Genomic DNA, 15,110 nt, shown 5'->3' with positions numbered 1-15,110 from the left:
AAATTTTTTTTTTATTATATCTTTGGTGTTTTTTAACATATAACCTCCTACGCTTGGAAATCACGTTTTTTAATTAGTTCTGAATTTCGAATTTAGTTTTATCAAAATCGGACGACTATATCATATATGTAGCTCCCGTAGGAACGACCGGAAAATTGGTGGGAAAATAATATGAAACAAATTATAGCTTCGGTGTTTTTTGACATATTATCTTATACTATTGGGAACATCATTTTTTGTATTCTTAAGAATTCCGAATTAAATTTAAAATTTATAAATGCAAGGGTATACAAACTTCGGCTTGCCGAAGTTAACTTCCTTTCTTGTTTACTTTGATCCCCAAATGGCAAACAACAAATATAAAACAAACCGGTTTATACGCCAAAAAACAAGTAGCGCAAAAACAAGATTTAAGAACAAACCGTTTGAGCCCTAAGGAATTAAATCATAATATTTTTTTGAAATTTTCTAATCAATTGTTTCTGAAGTGTACGCAAACAGGGTTAAGCACTTGGGATTGTTTTTTTACGTTTCGAACTCATTTTTATTTCCACATAAAATTGGACAATATAATTATAGAGGGTTAATTAATAACGGATTCTTTCTTGTGATCTTTGGGATAAAGAGCTTCGTCTCTACCACAATTCTCCACCAAAAAGGCAGCAATCGCATTAGCCCATGCTGGGCCAGAAATTTAATTATCTTTTATTCTTCCCTAGAAGGTTTTACTTTTACATAATAAATAATTATAATTTTTTAAAAGATTAAAACTTTCAATGAACTAAAAATACAAACAGGGAAAACTATTATGTTTTCGATACGCTATTGTTGTAAAAGTAAAGGGTTCAGTTTAATAAGCCCGGTTAAAGGTGCTCTAAGGCATTCAAATGCTGCTTATTAATCTGAGTTTCAACAGCCTCTTTCACCATAACAACAATGCGACATCCACTGCCGAGCGGCGTTTAATAAAAATCCGTAACTTTTCTGTACTGTCTGCTGGTGGTAAGAGCAGAATCTAAACGGTAAGAACAGACCCTTATCATTTACCATTTGTTGTAGATTATTAAATCAACTTTATTTCTCTTTTTGCAATGTCGTTTAATGATGAACTACTTTGATTGCTCCGTAATCCAGGAAAAGTAAAAATCGAAACTATTGCCGTTATGTTATAAATATTTAATACTTTAACAACAATAAAAATATATTTTTCGTTTAAAAGTTTATTAAGATTTAGGTTATAAATTAGTTGACACATTTTTACTTTGCAGAGGACTTTTGAGCCTCATACATCGTTTTCATTTGCAGCAAGCCCTCCCAGTTCTCCTCCCAACCGGGAGTCACCTTCTTGGCATTGGCGTACCACCTGGCCACATTTGGATATTTGCTGATGTCGAACTCAACTACTTCGAAAGTTGAAACGCTGGAGAGGATGGCGATATCGGCCACTGTGAACTGTTCACCAGCCACGTAGTCCTGTCCCTCCAGAAAAATGTTTAGGAACTCAAAGGCAGCCTCGACCTTCTTGAAATTCTCGGCAGCTCCAAGCTGTCCAGTTCGAATGAAGGGATAGTAGTATTTCATGAAGGAATCGTGCAATGTTCCCATGTCGAAGTAAAGGCGCTGGTTGATCAAGGCACGTCTCTGGGGATCCTTGGGGAAGAGGGAATCGTTCTTGCCGTACTTCTCCACCAGATAGACGGCGATGGCGCGGGACTCCCAAATGGAAAAGCCATTATCCACCAATGTGGGAATGGTGTGCTGGGGATTGAGCTTGAGGAACTCCGGCTTCAGGTGCTCCCCCTCCGTGAGGCGCAGCTGCTTCTTGTTCAGCTCCAGACCCAAAGCCTTGGCCACCATGATAACGGTGCGACATCCACTGCCTCGAGGGGAGTAGTAAAAATCCATGTTGGGAGTGCGATAACTGTGTGCTATTCGCTGGAGAGAAAACGTGGATCTGATTGGGAACAGCAATGGTTCTCTTTTATATAGCGAAATTTCATATCTCTCGAACCGATTATACTTATTTTCCTCAACGAGTACCGAAATTGCTTGTCACTCTGTTTTATTAATGTTATGCATCAGGGAGCTCTATAAATAAACACTAGAAGTGCAATAACCTCTTATCATTGGGTTGCGTTAGCAACCATTGGCATATGGGCAAAGAAATTAAACTTTTTTCAGTCATACTCAAAGCAAATACCTTTTGATATGGTACATTACTAAACTTTTGAGGACTGAACCTTCTATGTTAAGTTTAGGGTGAAAATAAGTATAAAATAGACCCAACAAAATATAATTTGTGTATTATATTTTCTTTATCTACTTTATCTTCCATGAGGCTTCATCAGAATTTCTTACCTACCTTATTTATATTAACTTACCCGTAGCCAAGCAATCTTTTTTGAACACCCAAAGTTAACAAGTATTTGACGAAACTTTTTAATCAGTAACAATTGTTTTTATTTAAAATTTTAAAAGTGTACACTGTACACTTTATCAGAGAGATTATTGGGTTTCCTTCTTTTTATCATCCACCATTTTCTTCACATCCTGGGCGCCCTCCCAGTTTTCCTCCCAACCAGGAGTAATCTCCTTGACTTTGGCGTACCACTTGGCCACATTCGGATATTTGCTGATGTCGAAATCGAGGACATCGAAGGTGGAAACGCTGGAGAGGATGGCGATATCGGCCACGGTGTATTGGTCACCGGCTACGAACTCTTGGCCCTCCAGGAAGGTGTTCAGAAAATCGAAGGTCTCCTGGATCTTCTTGAAGTCCTCTTCAGTGCCATTCTGGCCGGTGAAAAACACTTTGTAATAGTAGTTGGCCAGCGAGGGATACATGGAGCCCATGTCGAAATAGAGGCGTTGATTGATCACCGCCTGCTTCTGAACATCCTTGGGATAGAGGGAATCGTCCTTTCCGTACTGTTCGATCAGGTAAACGGCGATGGCACGCGACTCCCACAGGGTAAATCCGTTGTCCACCAAGGTGGGAATCGTGTGCTGGGGGTTGATCTTGATGAAGTCCGGATTCAGCTGCTCTCCCGTCCGGGTGTTCACTCGCTTCTTGTTCAGATCGAGACCCAGGGCCTTGGCCACCATGAGAACGGTGCGGCAGGCGCTGACCAGAGGCAGGTAGTATAGATCCATGTTGGTGACCGCGATCGGTTCGTGCTGTCCGTTCGAGAGGAAAAAGAGAACTGTCTGGGATCCCCACTGGATTCTACCTATATAGCTACTTTCATACATATATATGGCATAGCGAAAAGAGAATGTTTGCCATGTTGCTATGCCGTGCTAATTTATTGTGTTCGTAAGAGTGAATTTTACATATGTATGCGTGCACTCATTATTTAATCAATTTTGTCGAGTTTGTGTTCTCTGCGAAATCAGCTACTAGAATTTCTGTATGTATACCACTAAGTAAACAAATTTGGTTCCCTTAAAGTTTGCAATTCAAGCAGGAAAATACAAATTCTCTTGGAAAACCGATTTATTAGTTTAGCAGGAAAATACAAATTCTCTTGGAAAACCGATTTATTAGTTTAAGTGCTGGGGGTTTTGTGGAAGTGCGCTGATTTTGGTGGGTAATATTGCAGTGATCCTAATAAACCTTTGGACTATATTTAGAGATATGTTTATATTTTGTTTTAAGTTGTTTACGAAGAATACATTGGAAGCTATGATCTAGCTTAGTTTCTACTCTTGTAAAATTTTTTTGAATATTTAACATTGACTTAATATTCCTTTATTTCATTTAAAAGTAACATAAATACAATACATTTTTTGAGAGTCATTTACTTTCCAGCCGCCTCACGGTCCTCAAGGAATGCCTTCATCGCTAGCAGACCCTCCCAGTTCTCGTCCCACCCGGGAGTCACCTCCTTGGCATTGGCATACCACCTGGTGACATTGGCGTACTTGCTGAAGTCGAACTTAACAATGTCGAATGTGGAGACTGTGGCCAAGATGGCGATGTCGGCCACGGTGAGCTGGTCGCCGGCCACATAGTCCTGGCCCTCCAGGAAAGTGTCGAGGAACCCGAAGGAGGTTTCGATTTTCTTCAGATCTTCTTCAGTTCCGGGCTTTCCAGTGCGGAATAGGGGGTAGTAGTACTTGGCGAAGCTGTCGTACAGAGTTCCCATGTCGAAGTACAGGCGCTGGTTGACCACAGCCCGTGTCTTGGGATCCTTCGGAAAGAGGGAGTCGTCCTTGCCGTACTTCTCTACCAAATAGACGGCGATGGCACGAGACTCCCAAATGGAGAACCCGTTGTCCACCAGGGTGGGGATCGTGTGCTGGGGATTCAGCTTCACGAACTCCGGCTTCAACTGCTCGCCTTCCATGGTGTTCAGGAGCTTCTTGTTTAGCTCGAGTTCAAGAGCCTTCGCCACCATGATGACCGTACGGCATCCACTGCTGCCTGGCATGTAGTAGAAGTCCATGTTGAAGAATGCTATCGTAGTGCTATCCGCAGGAATGGAGAACTACAACTGGATACCACCCGCAAAGCTTGCTACTTATAAAGCCAAATGCATGTGAAATTGTCTCTGCCCATTTGTTTGTCTTGCTTTGAAAATATATGCCAGTCATGCTTAGAACAAACTTTTTCATAATTCGGGTGCTGGTTATTTTTGGTTGAGGGACACGTATGTACATATAATGACTAACAGGCGGAATCAAAGAAAAGCTAATGATAATTTCAGGTGCATAATGTATAAGTAACTCGGCTAGAAGTGGTATTAAAGTGTGTGATTAGTTGGATATAGCATGGGAAATGGAACTAATTAAAGATTTAAAACATTATGAGTCATCAAATATATGACTGATATGGGGCAGTGGGACAGCATGAATTGATTCTAATATTCTTAAGATAAAATATCTTTATTATATAGTTTCTTTTTATATTTTAGTATACCTAACCGATTATTCTTCTTGGAAATATAGGAAATCAAAAAATCGCACAAGTTAGAATTAGTAATGTATCGAACAATAAGTTATAAAGAATATAAGTTAAGTTCATTAAATATAATTTCGTATCCATCCAATAACCAAACTTTAAGATGCATTGTACCTTTTAGGTTATACACAATTTCAATTTTTATTTTCACAATGCTCGTGTTTATGTTCCCTTGCAAAAATGTTTAACAACTTGAAGTATGAATATGAGTCGTACTATGTAATGATAAGTGCCAACTAAAATAATTGTAAACTCTAAAAGGGTATAATGAATAATATTAAACGTATAAGCAACCATCATATTTAGATACAGCGGGTGGATAAAAGTTGTTGGTACATAAACAACACTTGGTGTTCACAAAACCATGGATAATTAGATGTGTTAGTTGCTGCTGAAATTTTACTTATAGCTGAATATATATATATGTATGTGTTATCATAAATTTTAAGGAATTTCAAAAAGGTAGGTTTTTCGTTTCCATCCTTTCAGTATTGTTTTTAAAAGAACTTAAAAAACTTCCAAAGGAAACACTCCCATAAATCAGAAAGCAAACACCCTTATGTACATAAGTTAATATACGTTATTATTATTTTATTCAGTTACATATTAAAGCCATCGGTTTTCTGAGAGTAAATTACTTGGCAGCAGCCATGCGGGACTCAAAGAAGGCCTTCATCTGCTGCAGACCCTCCCAGTTCTCGTCCCATCCGGGAGTAACCTTCTTGGCATTGGCGTACCACCTGACCACATTGGAGTACTTGCTGAAGTCGAACTCGATAACGTCAAAGGTGGAGACGTTGGCCAGAATAGCAATGTCGGCTACGGTGAGCGAGTCACCAGCGACGTACTCATGGCCCTCCAGGAAGATATCGAGGAATCCGAAGGCAGTTTCGATCCTCTTCAAGTCCTCCTCAGATCCCAACTTTCCAGTGCGGAAGAGGGGATAGTAGTACTTGGAGAAGGCGTCGGTCAGAGTTCCCATGTCGAAGTACAGGCGCTGGTTGACCACGGCCTGCTTCTTGGGATCCTTGGGGAAGAGGGAGTCGTCCTTGCCGTACTTCTCCACCAGATACACGGCGATGACACGAGACTCCCAAATGGAGAAGCCGTTGTCCACCAGAGTGGGGATGGTGTGCTGGGGATTGAGCTTCAAGAACTCCGGCTTCATCTGATCGCCCTCCATGGTGTTCACCAGCTTCTTGTTGAGTTCCAGACCCAAGGCCTTGGCCACCATGATGACCGTACGGCACCCAGCGCTACCTGGCATATAGTAGAAATCCATGGTGGAAATGCTGATGTATTGTTAAGCTCTGGAGTAAAGAACGAGAACTGACTACAACCGCGAACGGCAGGTAATTATATAGCAAAATGAGCAAACAAACAACCATCGATGTTTGTGTTTGTATTTCTTTTTTCATATTTGGAGTGCATATTATCAGGTCGTTCTGGTTTTAGCCTTTAAGACAGATTTGCGAATTTTATTTTAGTAAGATTGTTGTTTATCCTTTAGAGAAAATTGTTTTCAAAATACGACACCATCAGCAAGTCCATTTTCCTCTAAGTAAAGTCAGTTCCTAACATTGGAAAGTGAAAACCGGAACAGTTTCGTATATTCGGTTTGAAGCACCTAAGTATGTTCCTACAATCACTGGGGGTAGGTGCAAATGATAATTTTATGTGCATACTGGTTGAGTTAGTATTAGTATGCGATAAGTGTGTTATCATAAAGGAAATGTACCGATTCAAAGTGATGAGCTGTTATGAGTCATTATAAGTTATAAGTTTGTGGTGTCAAATTGATCTGATAATTATATTGGGCGCAGTAGGGGAATATAGAGATAACTTTGCACTCTAAGTACAAAAGTTTCCGCTCCCTTATATGCTTCGTTGTTAAAGGGATGGAAATTATATAGTTATTATTGTAATAACACAATTCTTCCTAATTATTCCTAGGAGATCAAACTTTTTTTGCATAGCGCTTTGCATGTTGACTACATACATATCTCTGCAGAGAGTGTATTAAGAATTCGACTTTAACATTTATTGCATTTATGGGGAGTGGAGTGATAAGTAGCTTTAGGTTATCTATAGCGTTAATTGAAAAGATAATGTAAAGGGAAGCGTGGCCACACTGATGTTCAAATTATTAGGTAGCAATTATATGTTGACAGATTTAAAATTGTGGTAGGAGTTACAGAAAAAATTGAGATATTTCAATGAAAAATAAATTTAAAGTAGGGGATTTCCAACTTCAAATTTTTTGTTTCAGTATACAATTGACTATATGCAAACAGTTACTTGTCTTTTCAAAGCCGAGATCAAAGAAAGACTGAAGCGAAGACCAACGCAGCTGTACACAAAATTGGAATCACCATCAAATGGAATCAAGAAAATATATATCCACTGTGAGTGTGTTTATATGGCAGACCGGCGAATAAACCGATGAAGTGAGAATACGAGATCTGTGGGGGCTCTTCGCCCTATCGATTCTCTTTGGGGCCTGAATCTCTTAGTCCCTGCTCTTCATCGGGTTGGGGTTTCTGCCTTTTGAATGTGACGCATACTTGGCCAATGCCGTCTAACTGGTTCTCTTGATCTGCAGCGGCAAACACTGTGACCTTTCTCTACATTTTACGCTACATTTTGGGCCGGCTTTTTTAGTGAATTAACCCAACCAGTTTTTGGCGAACCTATTGTGTTTACGACCCCATGTTTCCCATGATTCAGTGGACTTCGGCGTTATGTTCAAATGAGTAACACTCGGGGGCCTGGGCCTTGGGGCTTTCTGATTTCACAAGCGATTTATGGATTGTTCTGGACGTTAAGAGAGCAATTTGTTTGACGTGTCGCCCACGAAAGTGCTCTTTTCATTTTTCCTACTTGTTATTGAAATTTTTTGCCTGGTCATGCTGATAGTTGGTATTGCGAATTGTGAAACTGATAAAAAAGAATTGTTTTTTTGGGGCAAACATATACACCCCCAGCAGACTAAGGCAGGAATGTTCGAGTGGGCACTTCATCGATTTTATCAAACCCTCCCAAGAAACAGAAGCTAAAGTAAATATCATTCTCAATTTCATGTAAGGCGGCCATTACAATGAATTCCAAATGACCAAGGCCTTCAAAACACAAACAAACCGGTTCAATCGATATTTCTATTTCTACGGTCATCAAAATAATTACATGAGAAATGTATAACATTAATTTGGCATTTGCATGTCCCTTCGAATTTTAAATTACTCAGGGCTTGACTCTTCTAAAACGACCTCAAATGGGTTTTCCTATAATTTTTCAATCACTTGCTTCAGAAATTGTCAAACATGGTTATATTTTTGTGGACTTATTAGTTAGCAAAGTACTGCATGAGTGTCTTGCGATTTGTTTATACGTATGTTTCCATTTCACTTGGGAATACTCGCCAACTGTTGCTGTGTTTTTGCCTGATATCAATGTTTGCCGGCCGGCTTGGGTTGCTATCTGGTTTCTGTTTGCCTTGTTTTTATTTTTTACTTTGAAGAAGGAATTTGTTTTTAAGCCCACAGATGTTCGTTAGAAATGCAAAAATGTGTATCCAAGCAAGTTGAGTGCATTTAATGTGAGCGAGAAGGCAAGGCAACTTTAGTAAGTCGAAGGGCTTATACACTTATAGGATTTTTCTTTAGAAAAGTTTAATAAACTAATGTTTTTGAAACGTTCCTCCAACAAAGACTAGAGGACTACACAATATCTTGAAACATTGAAAATCAAATTATTAAAATAAAACAGATATGATTAATGATAGTTGTGTACTCTTTGGAAGTGATGATGAATAATAATGATCTTTATAAGAAAGAATATCTCTCCACCTTGCCGTACAAACATTTTATAAAACTTGGAGTACCTACAGCACGGGTATGAAAATATAAAAAGTGAGATAATAATCAACGGACAAATGTGTTCTAAAGAGAGGAAAAATGCAGCGTTCCATTGGAGGATCATTAGAAAGTTGCAGCTTTCTTTTTGGAGCGGGATGGTGAGGGGGGTCTAAATGCAACCTGCGCCAAATCACCAACACACTTGCACACGGCTCCACATACCCGTATTAATCACGCTGCTAACGTCACATTTTTGCCTGATATTAGTGGTATGTGTAGGCAAGGCAGAAAATAAAAGACAAAAAACCCAGACACGAAAACAACTAGCGGTTGTCTCTCTTCATGGGGACTCCCCTCGCCTTCCCACCCCACCACAGCCACGCCCCCTGCCCACTGCCACCCCTCGGGGCGTCAAACAACAACTCTTGTTTGCCGGCATTATGGCGACCGCCACCGAATGCTATAAAAGTCGAACCGCTCTCCGAATCCCGTTCAGTACTACTTCTCATCTGGTACAGTGCACATCGCGAGATTTCCAACAAACAAACTGTAAGTTCCGACCCTCTATAACTATTGTGATTGTGTTGTGTCCGTGTCCAGGCAAAAAATACTATAAAGAAACAATATGTTCAAGGAATTCGCATGGAAATTTACCAAAAAGCTCAAATAGTTGAAAGAACCACAGCTCAGATATGACATCATTCCCTGGGAGTCTGTTGGCCAAGTGAATTTCTGTAACGACGGCCCCAATTAAAGTCAGCTTTTGTCTGAACTCGTAATTATAGAGCGCGTCTAATTACGGCATATCTTTGCTGATCTATTCTGTGCGCCTTTTAGCACGCCATATAGGAAAAGTATACCAAAGTGGAATACAAAACTTGCTATATAAGAAAAAATATAAATTATAATATGTGTATGAGAGCGTTACCTTAATTTGCCTGGAAAAATGATTAATTATTTGATTTTCGATATGTAAAAAAGAGTTAGTGTAGGCTTTTGAGAACTAGTTTTCATTCCCATATAAAATGGCGGACTATTATATATATTTCTATTAGTTTTCTTACCAAAGAAAATTGGGATTTTGACTTTTAAATTGGTGATGCTACTAAAATGGTTTTACTTATCCGAGTGTTTTTTTTTTTTAAATATTTTAGGCCTTTTTATAAACAGTAAATAATTACTAACCCCCATTTTTCTGAACCATTCCAGAAACATGGTTGACTTCTACTACCTGCCCGGCTCCTCCCCCTGCCGCTCCGTGATCATGACCGCCAAGGCCGTGGGCGTCGATCTGAACAAGAAGCTGCTCAACCTGCAGGCCGGCGAGCACCTGAAGCCCGAGTTCCTGAAGATCAATCCCCAGCACACTATCCCCACTCTGGTGGACAACGGTTTCGCGCTGTGGGAGTCGCGTGCCATCCAGGTTTACCTGGTGGAGAAGTACGGCAAGACCGACTCGCTGTACCCCAAGTGCCCCAAGAAGCGGGCCGTGATCAACCAGCGGCTGTACTTCGACATGGGCACCCTGTACCAGAGCTTCGCCAACTACTACTACCCGCAGGTGTTCGCCAAGGCGCCCGCCGATCCTGAGGCCTTCAAGAAGATCGAGTCCGCCTTCGAGTTCCTGAACACCTTCCTCGAGGGCCAGGAGTACGCCGCCGGCGACTCGCTCACCGTGGCCGACATCGCCCTGGTGGCCTCCGTCTCCACCTTCGAGGTGGCCGGATTCGAGATCAGCAAGTACGCCAACGTGAACAAGTGGTACGAGAACGCCAAGAAGGTCACCCCCGGGTGGGAGGACAACTGGGCCGGGTGCCTGGAGTTCAAGAAGTTCTTCGATTAAGCCTGATACTCACCCCTTTTACACCCCGTACATTTGATGTAGTATTTATATTCACGTTCACAAAAACAATTCCAAATTCGCCTGTCTCTAAAGACAATAAATAAGTGTTCGCTTTTTTGAATGCACAAAATACAAAAGTGTTTTTTAGATGTCTATACTATATGGTGGATGTGGATGTGGGGAGCAACAATTGGATAAGTGGGTGCTCTTCTGGTGCGATTTCCTCTCTTTCGATTCGGAAAGAGTGTGCTATTCTGAATTTCCCTGAATCGGCCTCTTTTCATGCAAAATAAGCAATAAAGGCTGCGCTACTTGCCGGCTTTTCGTCAGTGTGAATTGGTGAATGGAGACAGCCGGAAGCCACGAATAAAAATCACTAGAGAAAAGGTGGAAAATTACCCCAGTTAAACTTAAAAGTTAGATAGTCTGGGAACCTATTATATTGCATCATGAAATACACACAAAATTTAGTTTTAATTGCATTTTTTGGTTATGCTATTATACTTAATGGATTTGTTTTCTCTATAGAGAGTATACTTTCTATTCCTCAAATGATTTATTATTTTACGCCAATGTTTAGAAAATACAATGTAATTACAATCTTATCACGTTCACAGGAAACATGTACATATTTATACCTTACTGATAACCAGCTTAGAAATTCAAACAAAAACTGCTTGGCAACAAACCCATAAGAGCAGAGACAATCCAATATTATTATTATTTATCTTCTCAAGAAATGTTAGCAAAAGCTTGTAATCATGATACTTTTTATAGACTTGGAAACTTCTAGGAATCAGTACCAAAAAGATCATTGATACAAGATTGTAAATAATCTAGTAATCGTTGAAGAGGGGCTTCAAGTATATAAGACTCATTTAAGGAAAATATTAAGTCAGTTCGATTTTACAGGGCGTTGAAGAACCATGTTGGACCTTTACTACATGCTGTACTCGGCACCCTGCCGATCCATACTGATGACTGCCCATGCCCTGGGACTAGAACTGAACAAGAAGAAGGTAGATTTGGATGCCGGTGATCATCTGAAGCCCGAGTTTGTCAAGCTCAATCCCCAGCATACGATTCCCACTCTGGTGGATGGCGAATTCGCCGTTTGGGAGTCGAGGGCCATTCTGATTTATCTGGCGGAGAAGTACGACAAGGATGGCTCTATCTATCCGAAGGATCCCCAGCAGAGGGCCGTGATCAACCAGCGTTTGTTCTTCGATCTGGGCACTCTCTACCAGAGCTATGTCTACTACTACTATCCCCAGTTGTTCGAGGACGTGAAGAAGCCGGCTGATCCCGAGAACTTCAAGAAGATCGATGCCGCTTTCGAAATGTTCAACACTCTTTTGGAGGGCCAACAGTACGCCGCCCTCAACAAGCTGACTCTGGCCGATTTTGCCCTCCTGGCCACTGTTTCCACTTTCGAAATATCGGAATATGACTTTGGAAAATATCCAAATGTGGTCAGGTGGTACGATAACGCCAAGAAAGTGATTCCCGGCTGGGAGGAAAACTGGGAGGGCTGCGAGTACTATAAGAAGCTGTATCTGGGTGGCATTTTGAACAAACAATGACTTGCTCTAATTTAATTACTATGTTTATCACTGCGAATTTAACGCACTGTTTGAATAAAGAGGCCCATATTTGGTATTATTTTAAGAGTATTGTTGTCAAAGAGTCGTTGACTTTTGGAATGCGATAAGACATGGGGGCCTCTACTCTTGTGAAATTCGTTGAGGTACGACACCTCAAACATTTTCAGTGCGATAAGATAATGCTGCGTGCCTTTCTGCTATAATGTAAGCTACTGAGATTATGCTGATAGCAAAAACAGTTAACGTCAAAGGTAATTTTGAGAAAACACTTGAACTAATTTTAAATTTACTTAAATGTATTAACACCTGTACTTAATTGATCCATCAGCCCACATAATACTTATACAGTGGTTATCTTCAGGTTGTTTGTTTGTGTGTATAAAACACGGCTAAACCGCAGAGAATTCTTCAGTTGATTGTCGTTCTTCGACTCCAGAGGAGCATAGAAGAATTGTTGATTATCTCGTAAGTTCAGCTACCGAAACAAATTTCGCTATTTATTATTGCAGATGGCGTCACCAAATTCATTAGTGCCATTAAAGAAAGTGATTAGCTATTCAGTTTTATATTCATCTAGTGACACCTGATCTTGATGAATTGCTGTTTTTTGCAGAAATCCCTCAACCGTAAAATGGACCTATACTACAGACCCGGATCTGCTCCCTGCCGTTCTGTTCTGATGACAGCCAAGGCTCTGGGTGTGGAGTTCGATAAGAAGACGATTATTAACACCCGTGCTGGGGAGCAATTCAAACCGGAATACCTCAAAATAAATCCCCAGCACACAATCCCCACGCTGCATGATAATGGATTTGCTCTGTGGGAATCGCGAGCTATCATGGTGTATCTGGTGGAGAAGTACGGCAAGGACGACAAGCTCTTTCCCAAGGATGTCCAGAAGCAGGCTTTGATTAACCAGCGCTTGTACTTCGATATGGGCACCCTTTACAAGAGCTTCTCCGAGTACTATTATCCCCAGATTTTCCTTAAGAAGCCAGCTAATGAGGAGAGCTACAAGAAGATCGAGGTTGCCTTCGAGTTCCTGAACACCTTCCTCGAGGGACAGACCTACAGCGCTGGAGAGGATTATAGTCTGGCTGATATTGCCTTTCTTGCCACTGTGTCCACCTTTGATGTAGCCGGTTTCGATTTCAGGCGGTATGCTAATGTGGCCCGCTGGTACGAGCAGACCAAGAAGCTTACACCCGGTTGGGAGGACAACTGGACTGGATGCCAGGAGTTCCGAAAATACTTTGACAACTGATCTCTTAAATCTCGCAAATTGCTGCCATTGTTTCACATTTGTAAACAATATTTTAAAGGCTTAGCTGACTAATCTAATGATTGCACATTAAAAACCATTTTATTCATATTAATTTATTCGGGGAACATAATGAATCCGGTAGAAGATCTTTTATAAAGTCGATCTAACCACGTCCGCCAGTCCGAATGAACGTTGTGATCTCGAGAACTAAAAAAACCTAGAGAGACTTCAGGACTTCAGATTTAAATTCCTTACTTCGTAAGCACAACCAAAGTCCAACACTATGGTTCCTAATTGTTAAGATCGGACCATTAGTTAAAAAAAAGTGGGCTTAGCCAGAAATATTAAATGTTAAATAATATTAATTGTTGTAAAATCAATTCAAGATTTAACAGCAAAAAGTGATCAATTTTCACTGTTAATTTTTAACACAATGTTGCGTTTTAACATTTCTGTAAGAAGAACTGTTGCAAAGCGCCAGAGGTGGTGAAAAGGGAAAATCAATTAGGATTCAAGACGCCATCTAGGGTACTTTTTAGAAACCCTCTCTTGTCAGGAGGGTGTATCGGCTAGCTAGGAGGTTGCATTCGCTAACTAAATTTCTAGCGATGGGATAACCTCGATATTAACCAAAAACATCGAGATGGAACAAACAATAAGTACGAAAAAAATGTTTTAAACGTTAATGAATGAACTTTTTATTTCCTACTCTTAAAGACAGTATAAAAATATTGTAACCAATTTCCATTTTATAGTGTGAAGAATTTTTGCCGCAAATGAACTATAAGATTATTCACTCACAATTAATACATAAATACTTATTTTTCAAAAACGGAAACTAAGTTGTTTCACGCCAAAAATTGTATCATTGGGAGGTTGAGTGAGTTTCGTTCAAGATTTTGAGTGATACAACTCCAAGTGACCGCTGGGAATATTTTTGGTATATTTGAAGAGGTAAATTTGCTGATGGTATTTTTCTCCCTTTTCTAAGATGTAGATGGCGTAGTAAACCCTGTTATACAGCCATGATCACATAAATAGCACAAAAAGTACGCTTGTGTGTATTGTTTCCTATTGTGTTCGATTAACATTTAAAAATTACATTTTATATAATCTCCTGTGCAAATAAATGGTGCAATAGACAAATAGACAAAAACGGAATTGGCTAGATCCACTTGTCTAGTGATGCTGATGAAGAATATATGTACTTTATGGTGTCTCCCTCACTACATTGCAAACTTCTGACTGAAAATATTATACATTCTGCAAGGATATAAAAATATTAAAATGTCTATGGGTGTCTTAGTAAGTTTTCGGCCGCTTTTGCTTTTCGCAGCGCAGTTAGTTCCATTAACAGCAATGTTAAGGTAAAACTTTTTCAAAAAGTGGCAGAGCAGCGACAGAGACTGCGCCGCTGGTTTTCCTCTGCCACTGTTATGTTGTATCTTAACATTTCTGTTAAAAGGCGAGTGGTGTGACCATCCGCCCATCGCAGCGAAAGGTAGAAATTAAAAATATCACGATATTTATTTTTATTCAAAACATCGAAATGTTGATATTTGAATACACCTTTCACATCCCT

The 15,110-nt window shown here is 40.2% G+C and overlaps 5 protein-coding genes across 6 annotated transcripts; 3 read left to right on the top strand and 2 right to left on the bottom strand.

The window, feature by feature from the left end:
- Positions 1–1,202: 1,202 nt before the first annotated feature.
- LOC108007771 (uncharacterized) lies at positions 1,203–3,213 on the bottom strand. The gene is made up of 2 exons (XM_065866504.2): positions 2,536–3,213; positions 1,203–1,935 (listed from the first exon to the last, which is right to left on the bottom strand). The coding sequence occupies exons 1-2, from the start codon at positions 3,151–3,153 to the stop codon at positions 1,258–1,260; spliced, it is 1,296 nt and encodes a 431-aa protein (XP_065722576.2). The 5' UTR covers positions 3,154–3,213; the 3' UTR covers positions 1,203–1,257.
- Positions 3,214–3,728: 515 nt separating this feature from the next.
- On the bottom strand, positions 3,729–6,305 carry LOC108007773 (glutathione S-transferase D2). Its single transcript, XM_036816898.3, has 2 exons — positions 5,623–6,305; positions 3,729–4,470 (listed from the first exon to the last, which is right to left on the bottom strand). Exons 1-2 carry the CDS (start codon positions 6,243–6,245, stop codon positions 3,801–3,803), a joined length of 1,293 nt encoding a protein of 430 aa, XP_036672793.3. The 5' UTR covers positions 6,246–6,305; the 3' UTR covers positions 3,729–3,800.
- Positions 6,306–9,334: 3,029 nt separating this feature from the next.
- LOC108018357 (Glutathione S transferase D1) lies at positions 9,335–10,797 on the top strand. Its single transcript, XM_036816896.3, has 2 exons — positions 9,335–9,366; positions 10,027–10,797. Exon 2 carries the CDS (start codon positions 10,031–10,033, stop codon positions 10,658–10,660), a length of 630 nt encoding a protein of 209 aa, XP_036672791.3. The 5' UTR covers positions 9,335–9,366; positions 10,027–10,030; the 3' UTR covers positions 10,661–10,797.
- A 227-nt stretch (positions 10,798–11,024) lies between these two features.
- LOC108007821 (glutathione S-transferase 1-1) lies at positions 11,025–12,322 on the top strand. 2 transcript variants are annotated; one of them, XM_017071586.4, is made up of 2 exons: positions 11,025–11,047; positions 11,573–12,322. In XM_017071586.4, exon 2 carries the CDS (start codon positions 11,587–11,589, stop codon positions 12,241–12,243), a length of 657 nt encoding a protein of 218 aa, XP_016927075.4. In that variant the 5' UTR covers positions 11,025–11,047; positions 11,573–11,586; the 3' UTR covers positions 12,244–12,322. The 2 variants fall into 2 exon arrangements, with proteins under 2 accessions (XP_016927075.4, XP_070852787.1); XM_070996686.1 differs by lacking the exon at positions 11,025–11,047 and adding an exon at positions 11,053–11,076.
- Positions 12,323–12,575: 253 nt separating this feature from the next.
- Positions 12,576–13,634, top strand: LOC139353192 (glutathione S-transferase 1-1-like). The gene is made up of 2 exons (XM_070996687.1): positions 12,576–12,729; positions 12,878–13,634. Exon 2 carries the CDS (start codon positions 12,896–12,898, stop codon positions 13,526–13,528), a length of 633 nt encoding a protein of 210 aa, XP_070852788.1. The 5' UTR covers positions 12,576–12,729; positions 12,878–12,895; the 3' UTR covers positions 13,529–13,634.
- The last annotated feature ends 1,476 nt before the right edge of the window (positions 13,635–15,110 follow it).

This window comes from Drosophila suzukii, chromosome 3, assembly GCF_043229965.1.
Source record: "Drosophila suzukii chromosome 3, CBGP_Dsuzu_IsoJpt1.0, whole genome shotgun sequence".
Taxonomy (NCBI): domain Eukaryota; kingdom Metazoa; phylum Arthropoda; class Insecta; order Diptera; family Drosophilidae; genus Drosophila; species Drosophila suzukii.
This window is presented reverse-complemented; position numbering and strand designations above follow the sequence as displayed.

Excerpts from the sequence above, each read along its gene's own strand:
- LOC139353192 (XM_070996687.1), top strand. The coding sequence starts at position 12,896 with ATGGACCTATACTACAGACCCGGATCTGCTCCCTGCCGTTCTGTTCTG.
- LOC108007771 (XM_065866504.2), bottom strand. The coding sequence starts at position 3,153 with ATGGATCTATACTACCTGCCTCTGGTCAGCGCCTGCCGCACCGTTCTC. Across the intron at positions 1,936-2,535 it reads CCCAGGATGTGAAGAAAATG|CGAATAGCACACAGTTATCG; the intron begins GTGGATGATAAA and ends TTTTCTCTCCAG.
- LOC108018357 (XM_036816896.3), top strand. The coding sequence starts at position 10,031 with ATGGTTGACTTCTACTACCTGCCCGGCTCCTCCCCCTGCCGCTCCGTG.
- LOC108007821 (XM_017071586.4), top strand. The coding sequence starts at position 11,587 with ATGTTGGACCTTTACTACATGCTGTACTCGGCACCCTGCCGATCCATA.
- LOC108007773 (XM_036816898.3), bottom strand. The coding sequence starts at position 6,245 with ATGGATTTCTACTATATGCCAGGTAGCGCTGGGTGCCGTACGGTCATC. Across the intron at positions 4,471-5,622 it reads CAGATGAAGGCCTTCTTTGA|CACTACGATAGCATTCTTCA; the intron begins GTCCCGCATGGC and ends TCCTGCGGATAG.